The sequence below is a fragment of the Osmerus mordax genome, chromosome 11 (assembly GCF_038355195.1).
Source record: "Osmerus mordax isolate fOsmMor3 chromosome 11, fOsmMor3.pri, whole genome shotgun sequence".
NCBI lineage: Eukaryota > Metazoa > Chordata > Actinopteri > Osmeriformes > Osmeridae > Osmerus > Osmerus mordax.
In genome coordinates this window covers 17,037,027-17,048,188 of record NC_090060.1, presented here as the reverse complement: position 1 = coordinate 17,048,188, position 11,162 = coordinate 17,037,027, and the positions used below count along the sequence as shown (strand labels likewise).

The 11,162-nt window shown below is 51.8% G+C and overlaps 1 protein-coding gene across 2 annotated transcripts; it reads right to left on the bottom strand.

Moving 5' to 3' along the window:
* Positions 1-666: 666 nt before the first annotated feature.
* Positions 667-10,735, bottom strand: si:ch211-137a8.4 (uncharacterized protein DDB_G0286299). Of its 2 annotated transcripts, none has more exons than XM_067247065.1 (3): positions 10,594-10,735; positions 2,880-5,005; positions 667-1,512 (listed from the first exon to the last, which is right to left on the bottom strand). In XM_067247065.1, the coding sequence occupies exons 2-3, from the start codon at positions 4,804-4,806 to the stop codon at positions 1,478-1,480; spliced, it is 1,962 nt and encodes a 653-aa protein (XP_067103166.1). In that variant the 5' UTR covers positions 4,807-5,005; positions 10,594-10,735; the 3' UTR covers positions 667-1,477. The 2 variants fall into 2 exon arrangements, with proteins under 2 accessions (XP_067103166.1, XP_067103167.1); XM_067247066.1 differs by having other exon boundaries at positions 667-1,520; positions 2,886-5,005.
* Between the last annotated feature and the right edge of the window lie 427 nt (positions 10,736-11,162).

The following is an 11,162-nucleotide window of genomic DNA, read 5'->3' as shown; positions in this document are numbered from 1 at the left end:
ATCCAACATTTGAATTAAGACGATGTCAGTTGGTGGTTGACGTTTTGCAGCCGCCGTCATCACCACCACCACGTGAAGCCGCGTAGTGCCTGTTAGAAGCGTATTTATCCTGTAGTACTAAAACACCGCTAGTTATTACCTTCCGCTCTGCCTCACTCGCTCACGCCTTTAACCCGAGGTAACCTGCCGCTGCAGTGTTGGGTCAATACCGGTTATAATAACGTGTTCTTTCTGTTGGCTGCTTCTGTCTCTCTAATAACATAATCCCCCTGATTTAGTCTCCTCTGACAGACAACAGTATGCTGCTGATTTCACAGACAGAGACCTCTTCAGAGAGGACCGTGGGCTGGTTGGCAGGCCCGGCAGGCCCGCTGCTGGGGACCCTGTTTGGAGGGGGCGTGCGGTACAGCCTGCACTGTAGTGACACAACGTCTGGCGGTAAGAGACATAGATCCACTCTGGATTGTCATCCCAGTAGACAAGGCTCTGTAAGCAATATCAACAAACTTGCAGCCTGATAATACATAGAAATCTGTCATTATGTAAAAGGACGTAGGGATTATCAATCTGGAGATTAATGACCAATAGAATTCCAGATAATGCCTTTCTGTTTGACTGTGTAGGATAAAAATAGCATTGAACGAGGACATCAGTTTAGTTGTTAGATTTTAGTCTTTATTGTACTATTTTTTGACAATTTGCTAGCGAACATGTGAAAACTTGACCAACAAAACATTTCAATACAGCAGATCAGACTGCGATAATACAGTGAGAAGATGTGTTTTAGAAAAACAAACAACAAAAAGAGATCGTTTTTTCGATTTAATATTTTATGGTGGTTTGTTCATGTACACAGGAGAACAGTCTAAAAACATTAACACAGAGATCAGAACACATTCCTTTAATGGGTCCACATACATGGGGGGAGTGAGGGAGGGGAGAGGGAGGGGGGAGTGGGGGAGAGGGAGGGTGGAGGGAGGGGGGAGGGGATCGGTCTTCGGGTCAGACATAGTGTTCTGGAGCACTCTGAAATATCTATTAGGAATAACTACAGACATAATGGCCATTGATATAAAACTAACAGTCTTTTTTTGATCCTGGCATGAGAGATCGTTAGAGAATATAACATTTGACAAAGAGTGGAATGTCTCGGTTTCAATTTCGTTTTGTTTTTTTTCTCTTTCTTTAGACAATATAAAATCTCACAAGAGAACAAGCAAAAAAAAAAAAAAAGTACAGGGGTGAAATGGGAAGCAAGAACTGCTAATGATTGAAGATGACTGAATTATTGCTTTTTGAGTAAATTTAAATCTTTTTTTTTTTTTTTCTCAATCTATATGGATTGCATCGCTCTCACCATGGTGAATCGTGGCGCAAACATGTGATTACTCCGTTATTCGGGGGGTGGGGGAGGGGCAGTGTGGGGGAGAGGGGCGGGGTCAGAACTCCGCGCTGAACAAGCGAATCCCATGCAGATCTAATCCTCTTTGTGTGGCCTCACACGTTTCCCGCCTTTTTTTCTGGTGAATGATAACAGAAGAGATTAAATATATTAAAAAATATAATATTTTTTAAAATAGATATAAATATATATATAACATTCACAGTTTTTTTTTTTTACAAAACAAAGAAAACCATGACTTAGATATTACACTAGTGGGGTCTTGACAGACTTGGTACTTAACTAGGGTGTTACAGGTGAAATACTGTGTTAGTGTTAAGTTTCAAATACACACATCTAAACAACAACAACAACAACAGCCATTGTGTGAACTAGGATTCCTACAGTACAGGGTGTCCACAGGAGAGACCTGTTAGCCGCCCCTGTTAGCCCCCCAGGGCTGGAGGAAAAACCTGTGGACCATCTCCCTGGGTCCTTGCCCCACCCCACCGGACATGGAAATGACCCCTCACCTTTCTGACACTTAGAGGAGTTAACCCTAACCCTGACCTGCCTTATCGAGTCTACCCTGCCCCGTGGGGCTCCTGGGGCGTGGTGGGGGTAGCCGGCTGGCTGGGGAGACATGCGGGTAGTTCTGGGACTGAACCAGGGAGACCTGACCCGTCACATGCCGTTAGGATCACAGAGGCTCTCCAGAGTCCTTCTAACCTTAGTATTTACATGCGTGGACACACACATTCACACTCACACACACATACAAACACTAACACACACACCACGGCACTGAAGTGTTTTTAAAGGGATTTAGGAGTGTTTGCTTGATGTTGTGAATCAATAATATGTTTTCACAGGACTATAATGTCAGTCATCCAGAGGGAGACCTTAAGGGAGGGAGGTGAGATTCAGTGCACAGTATATGGTTGTGTCTAAAAAAGTGTGTGTGTGTATTTCTGTGTTTAAGTTTAAACACAGCTGTGTTTTTGGATGTTTTGGAAAGTACGTGTTTGCGAGTGTGTTTGAGCATGTATGTGTTTATCATAGTTTAGGTGAGTGTGTGTGCGAGTGTGTGCGAGGCTGTCTCAGTGACAGTATCTAACGCCGACGTCGGGACGGGACCCGTTCTTGGCCGAGCGGAGGCACATCATCCCGTTGTCCATGATGACCGTCTCCTTCTCTAACTGCTCCGCCGCGGCCGACATCACCGCCTGGACGATGGACTTCGCCGCCTCATAGTACATCCTCTTCCTCTCTTCTTCCTGGTCACGTGACTCAGCCTCAACCCAACCGGACGCCTCCCCTGGCTCGTCATGGAACCGCCCGTTTTGCGGAGGCCCGCCCCCTCCGTGCCGCCACCCCTCCCTCGCCTCAACGCTACCGCCTAGCTCTAACATACCCTGTGTGGTGGTGGTGGTGGTTAAGGGGTTAACTCCCTTCAGCTGAAGGAGATCAGAGTCACAGTCAAGCTCTCTGTCTGGACACTCACCGCTTTGGGCGACTGCGTTCCCCTGCGAAGCCTTGGCCATCTTGGCGTCCTTCTTGGCGGCGGTGTTGTTGACGTCGTCCTTCTTGGGGCTGCTCTCGTGATTGTGCGTGGCGTCGTCCTCCGTTGTCCCGTTCGTGCACCCGTTCTCCCCGTTGGTCGTGACCTCGGGCGCGGCGGGCACCGGTGCGGAGGCGGGCTCGGCCACCGCCTCGCTCTTCTTCTCTGGCGTGGGGGCGGCAGCCGCTGGAGCCGGCGTGGCGTCGGCCGGCTTCTCCTCGCCGCCCTCGGCCGTGTGATCGGCGGCCACCTGAGCCTCGGTGGCCTTCTCGCCGCTGTCGCCCGGAGCGCTCGCAGCCTCGCCGGCTGCTGGCTCCGCCTCGCCGTCGGCGCTCGCCGCCGCCCCCTCCGCCTCTTCCTCGCCCTCCTTCGGCGGGTCGTCTGGCTGGTCCACGCTGGTGCTTTTCCCCTTCCGCAGGATGAAGTTCTTCAGCGACACGGCGCGGTTGAAGTGCGTACGCTTGGCCTTGGCAGTCTTGGGTTCCTTGCCGGACGCCTGGTCCTCCGTCTGCTCCTGGTCACCTGACGGGGCGGCCGCCGCGCCCTCCTCCTCCCCGCTCGCCGCACTCTCCGGCGCCGGCTTTTTCGACTTGGGGGTGACGCGTTTCTTGAAGGAAGTCCAGATCTCGTTGGCGTGCTGCGAGACTGTGCCTCCGGCAGCCGCCGCTCCTTTCTCCTCCTCTCCCTCCGCCTTCTCCGCCGCCTCGCCGTCTTCCGCCACCTTGGCCTCCTCTGATTCGCCAGTGGCTGCCGGCTCGCCATCGGCCGTGGCCGGCTCCTCCCCCTTGGCGTCCGTGGCGTCCTTGTCGGAGCCCTTGGCGACCTTGCTGAGACCAACGACAGACGAGTCTCTCTTCAGGCCCTGGAAGGTCCAGGACCTCTTGAGCTTCCACCTCTTCTGCCCGCTGTTCTCCCCCTTGGAGTCCAGGGTGGAGCTGTCCCCTGCCCCGGCCTCGGCCTCCACCACCTCGGTGTCCTTGGGGTCGTCGGAGCCCTTCTTGTGGGTGCGCTGGGCCATCAGCTTCTTGAAGGAGTGCCAACGCTTCATGTGTTTGGTGGAGGAGGAGGAGGGAGTGGAGGTGGAGGGCTTCTGGGCCTCGGCGTCTTCAACCTGGCTCTCCTCGGCCGGGTCTACCGGCTCGGCCGCGGCGTTGCAGGCCTCGGGGTCCTCCAGGCGGTCCAGGGACTTGGACCGGACTGGTTTCTGGGGCTCCCCTTCCGCCGCGTCCTTCTTGTCCGTACTTTTGTGGGAGAAGATCCGGGCCACGGGTTTGCGGATCATGTCTCTGACGCTGGACTTCTCCCCGTGCTTGGGCTTGGCCTCCTTCCCCTCTTTCTTCCCCTCAGCACCCTCGTCGCCTTCCGCTGCATTCTCCACGGCCTGGTCCTCGGCCGCCGCCGCCCCTGACTCCGCCCCCTCCGCCGGAGTCTCCTCCCCGTTGACCTTCTCCTGTGGCTCCGCCCCCTCGGCGCCGGCCTCCTCGCCCCCGGCGCTCGGCTCTTTCTTCTTCCTCCCGCCCATCACCTTCCCCAGGCCGCTCTTGTTCAGGAAGGAGTCCCAGATCCCGTCGTGGGCCGGCTTGGCCTTCCCCTCCGCCGGCGGCTCTGTGCTCGCCGCCGGGGTCTCCTCGGCAACGCCGTCGGCGGGCTTGGCCTCCTCCTCCGTCGCTGCGGGAGAGGTCTCCGCACCAGCCGCCTCATCATTGATGACCTCGTTGTTCATGACCTCTTTGTTCACAACCTCAGTCTCTTTCTCCACGACCTCGCTGTTCACAGCGTCTGAGGGGGCCGTCTCCGCCTCCGACTTGGTTCCCGTTGCGCCGTCTTCCTGGACGGGCGCCGCGCACACCTCCGTCGCTGCCATGGCTCCTGGGACTGGTGTCGCTGTGAAAGCCTTCCCCCCTACCCTGCGTCCTCCCTGGCTGGTTTGGATGAGTTCCTCTAGTGTTGTTCCGGCTCGGAGCGAGAGTTCATTGAGCCGCGGCGTGTGTCTGTGTGCAGCTTCCCGTCGAAGGGAACGACCTCAGCATCGTAGTCCGCCACACGATCCAGGGGCCACCAATCTGGGGGGTGAGAGAGAGGACTCATCAACAACACATACTGGTACTCACTTCCTGGTCCAGTCAGACCTACTGCAGAGCAGGGGCGGCTCAGTGAAGATGTTTAAGGTAACTTAAAGGTAACCAATTGTCGTTGTGTCCTTGGGCAAGGCACTTCACCCTACTTGCCTCGGGGGAATGTCCCTGTACTTACTGTAAGTCGCTCTGGATAAGAGCGTCTGCTAAATGACTAAATGTAAATGTAACTGGCTCCCAGATTGAAAATCTCGAACCTCTCAGAGGACACAGTGGTGCAGGTGTCAGACTCGAGGTGCCTTTTCATGGCCTCAATCTACTTTAGTTTCGTACCTGGATGTATGTGTGTACATAAACGCAACGCAAGCGGCGTGGCTCACAGCTTGCTTGATGTCGATATGGATGTTTAAAAGCAATTTACATTTAGTCATTTATCAGACACTCTTATCCAGAGCGACTTACAGTAGGTACAGGGACATTCCCCCCGAGGCAAGTAGGGTGAAGTGCCTTGCCCAAGGACACAACGTCATTTTGCACGGCCGGGAATCGAACCGGCAACCTTCTGATTACTAGCCCGATGTCCAAGCTTTGTCCACTAGGACGGTCAGCGGTCGTGGACAAAACATTTTCTACCTGACTGAAAATACGTTAAGATCTACTTCCGATTTTGTACTGCTAGTTTATGTACCCTTAGTATAGATAGTCTATTTTAGGTATATGTTTATTGTATGCACCTTCCTGCCAAAGCAAATTCCTTGTCTGTGCAAACTTTCATGGCGAATAAATCCCATTCTGATTTTGATTCTGATTCTGATTGTACAACATTCAACATGGTGACAGAGGAGGAGGTATTGCTAATTTTAGTCTTCAGAAGATGACTTCATATGATACTTCACTGCTTAGTGTGAAGTATACTACAGCCTTTAGATCCAAAAATTCATTTGAACAATCACATCGAGCATGGATCCAAACCTCATCTACACTCACACGAGAACCTGAAAATGTTAACAAGTGATGCTAACATTTAAACCTGCTTCTTTTCCGTAGTTTGATTCTCGATCGGGAAAGATTCGGGGGTTAAGATAAGATATACCTTTATTCGTCCCACAACGGGGAAATTCTGGATTAGGGGGGGAGGTTACAGGGTTATACCAAGGCCATCCAAGGTGTCTGGTTCAGCTACACACGATGCCAGAGCAACAGCTGCATGAGTATCTCAGCCAGAAGCTTCCATGCACTAATGAAGCCGTGAGTGAGAGGTGTCGGCTACGCTGAAGATCAGAGAGGACGTGAGCATGGTGGTCCTCGAGGAAGTGTGTGTGTGAGTGACTGTGTGTGTGTGTGTGGGGGGGGGGGGGGGGGTCGTTGAGAGTGGGGCTGTGAGCGTGGGGTAGGATGAGGTAAACCGACCAGGAAAAAAACGTGTGGAAGAGAGAAAGGAGGGAGAGAGAGGAGAGAGACAGAGGGCGGAAAGAAATGGTGTGGAAGAGGGGGGGAGACAGAGAAATAAAAAAGGGAGAGTGGTAAATAGACAGAGGGAAAAGGAATGGTGTGGAAGACAGAGAGAGAGAAGAGGGGGGGTGAAGAGAGAAAGGGGGAAGGCGAGGAAGATGTAAACATCGAGGCATCACATGCTCCAGATAATCTCTGCTGACACGCCGAACTGGCTGACTCCTGTCACCTCGTTACCCCCCCCCCCCCCCCCCCCCCCCGGCCCGCCTACACCCTCCCACCCCCACCACCCACACACAGACTAGTCAACTGAGACCCATCTTACCTAGTTCTCTTTCTTATCACCTTCCCTCTCTTTCCTATCATGTCCATCTTCCCCGGCCCAGTCTCCCTCAACTAGTCTGCAGAAAAACAAACCTCCTCAGCTAGCCCGCCACACATACACACACACACACACTCACAGACACACACAGACACTCACACTCACTCACACCCACACACACACACAGACACCCACACACACAGACACCCACACACACACAGACACCCACTCACACACACACACAGACACCCACACACACAGACACCCACTCACACACACACACACACAGACACCCACTCACACACACACACAGACACCCACTCACACACACACACAGACACCCACACACACAGACACCCACTCACACACTCACAGACACAGACACACACACACACACACAGACACACACACACTCACAGACACACACACACACTCACAGACACACACACAGACACACACACAGACACTCACACACACACACACACACACACACACAGACACTCACACACAGACACTCACTCACAGACACACACACACACACAGCAATGATAGCCTCCAGGCAACAGCACTGTGCTCCTCTCAGCTCCCCACTGTCATCTACCAAAATAGAGGAAAGAAGCCCCCTCTCTCTCTCTCGCTCTCTCTCTCTCTCTCACCTCCATGGTGTTCTCTGTGTGTTACCTAACTTCTCCTCTGACCTCCTCAGCCTCTCCACCCATCACCTCCCCAAACTCCTAGTCACCTCCCCAAACTCCTAGTCACCCTCCTAAACTCCTAGTCACCTTCCCAAACTCCTAGTCACCTCCCCAAACTCCTAGTCACGTCCCCAAACTCCTAGTCACCTCCCCACCCATCACCTCCCCAAACTCCTAGTCACCTCCCCAAACTCCTAGTCACCTCCTCAAACTCCTAGTCACCCCCCCAAACTCCTAGTCACCTCCTCACCCATCACCTCCCCAAACTCCTGGTCACCTCCCCACACTCCTATCAGCTCCCTCACCTGTCTCCCCCCTGTCTTGTCACCTCCTTCCTCCCCTCCGCCTCCCCCTCGAAACCACCTCAGCTTTCACCTCCATTACCTCCCCCCCACACACACACCCTCCATTACCTGGCTTAACCTAACCCCCCCCCCACACACACACACACACATACCGGTCAGCCCTTCGCTCCTCTGCTAAGAGAAAAGTGATTGGTTGTGTAGGGTGGTCACACACACCTGTGCAGTGCTCCTCTGTGGAGCAGCCTTCCTAACACACCAAACAAGACCCAGAACAAAGGGGGTCAGGTAGCTGAGTGGTTAGGGAATCGGGCTATTAATCAGAAGGTTGCCGGTTCGATTCATGGCCATGTAAAATGGCTGTGTCCTCGGGCAAGGCACTTCACCCTACTTGCCTTGGGGGGAATGTCCCTGTACTTACTGTAAATCGCTCTGGATAAGAGCGTCTGCTAAATGACTAAATGTAAATGTAAACAAAGCAAACATCAGAGGACACTCGGCCAGGGTTGTCAGAGTGGATTTGGAGGACAGGAAGTCAACAAGATGGGGAAGGAGGACACTTCACACCCTGGTGGGAGGAGGGATAGCAGAGGAGGTTCTATACGTGTGCTAATGACCAGAGACTTGCTTTCTGTTCTTCTTCTTCGGATCTGGACTGATTCACAAAATGAAGCTTATCGGTGGGGGGTTTCCATTGAAGAGACATCCGGTTCTGGGATGACTCAATCTAGGTCAGGAAAACAGACGTACTGTACACTACAGGCTGATTTCCGCAATAGAGACATTAGAGAGGGGTGTGTTGGAGTGAAATCTTCCCAGGCAACAGGCACTTTGGGTGGTAATTTTCCATGGTAACTGTAGCCGTTGCATCATTAGCACATCATTGGTGCTTCACGCTGCATACTGGAGACAAAATGGCTTGTTTTCAATGCTCTCAGTCGTGGTCTAGCATAGAGACAACCACAGTATCTTCCCAGCTCCCCGAGTATAGAGGCGTCTTTATCAAGGCGCCCTCTTCACCCACAGACAGGTCTTTATCCTCCTGTCATGTGCTCCTCTCTGACCTTGTTTCCCTCAGTCGGCTACGGGGGTTCTTTTGTACGGCAGTTAAATGTTTTATCCACGCTGTGGTATCTATTTATGTAGCTTAATGCAGATTTGATGTTTATCTTTAAATCTTCCTGCCCAGAATTTGGGAATAATCTCTTATCTCCCTAGACGTCCGAAACGGCAGAGGGGCGCCTCTGTACTCGACATACTTCGGCGCATTCGATTAATTCTATGGACCTTGTGACTGCATGTGACGTGAAATGAGTACAGTAACTTACATTGTAAAACGAATTTGTTGTTTTTGTGAGCGGGGCCTCCATGTAAATAACACGTTTAAATCAGATTTCTGCGGTTGCATGCGTGCGCTCTCCAACGGAGCGTCTGGGTAAACGGAGAGACGGGCCATGCCCACGCTCTCCTGTGCTGCCTGACACAAGGACAATCGCGCGCTTTAGCCTTTTTGTCCCCCTTTTCATTTGGGCACTCTTCTCTCTTTGTTATGCTAAACCAGGACTGAGCGCGAGAGGGTTTTAAGAATCCCCTGCGATCGAGCTTAGCTCAGAGCTCCAATCACGCGCGGTAGAAATAGAACATAATTCTAATGAGGGAGAGAGCGAGGAAAAAGCCAATGCAAACGCTCGAGACAGCAGGTGCCCGTGCTTTTCAAACTCTCATTTGCATTGCTAATACGATTCACAAAGCCCCCACCCCCATTTCTTGGCTAAAGAAGCGTCTGCACAGAAATGTTTTTACTGTGTTTCCTGTCGAAATTGTTTGGGCCATGTAAGTTAGGTAATTCAACCCGATAATTAACCCATAGCATCGCACACGTTTCCAAGTTGCGGCCATGATTTATTGAGCGAACAATAGACTGTTGCCCAATTGAGAAGTCTGTGTAGCCTTATAAAGCGTGAATGCCTCGTCGTAAAGAAGTCACACAAACGACATGCCTCAGAGCCGTATTATCAAATTCAATGAAAATTACAAGCTCGGTGAATCGGTAGATGCAACACGAAGGAGATTAGGCTACAATATGAAATCCTCATTGAGGTAAACGACTCAAGCGCCAAATTCCCAACAAATGCTGCCCTTGTCTATTGTGGAAGGGGACTGACTAGACTAGTCTATCGGTGCTTTCTCGAAGCCTCTCTGTGACCCATTCTTCCTCTCAAAAACATTTTTTAATCTCAGGAGGCATCTTATACTTATATGTCGGAATCGAGGTCCTAAACGACCTCATTTAAATTCACGCTCGACTGGGTTTAATTATAACGTGTGAGGGGTCGGTCTGGCGGGCAGTCTGGAAGTTGATTGAATGACGAGCAGAAGAAGCCTGAGGTCCTCGCGCACAGAAAGGCTCATCATTGCATTGTTTTGGAGAGCGCAGACGTCTCTGCTTTTCTACAGACTTGGCCATCGCATACGTGCGTTTCTTTCTGTTCATATTAACATGGAAAACATCTAACGTTCCTATTCAGTGTGCCAACGATTTGGGACCGTTGAACGCGCACGCATCACCAAACAACAGCTTGGTCATTGTCCCCCCTCTACAACCTCCTACCCCTCCAACAAAACCAAACCGAACCCCGGAGCTAGAGACTCCTTTCAACAAAATATACTGTGCAATTTTTTCAAATACAATAGTTAATTTGACGCTAAAGGTTATTTATATCCAGCCAATATACATTACGTGCACCACAAATTTAGCACCAATTAGCCTAAATCCGGTTAAAAAAATAACAAAAATCTCCAAACCTCGTTTCGTGTGACTAAATCCGTTTCTGCGTGCAGGAGAAAGGTAATAAGCTGCTCCAGACGGGAAAAGACACAAACTAAATCCCCGCTCGCATCCTCGTGCCTCCAAGCAGCCAACCCCAGTGTGGAGAATTGCGCGGGGACGTCGAGGGTCGCGGTGGTATTAACAGACGCGCAGCTGCGGCTCCGCACATACACACACACACCATCTATCTCACCCCCGTTGCCCTTGGCAACCGTGAAGACCACCCCTCCCTCCTCCCCCCCTACCACCCCTCAAACCTTCTCCTCCCCACCCCCACCACTAAGAGGGTTAGAGCACGGGTCGAAACAGTTTCCCTCAGTAATTTGCCCTCAGCGCAAGCTGTAGCCACTTGCATTTCATTTGCGTAAAACGTTCGAGATTACCATTGCGGAAGAACTCGCTCTGTCCTGCGAGGACAGGTTATTTCCCGCGCGCGCAGAGTCCATTCACATACACGGTCTAGATGCAGCCGACGGTCGCTGTGAGAACTGTGAGAGTTGGGAACAATGGATTTGCTCGCGCATTAAGAGGAGAATGGACACAT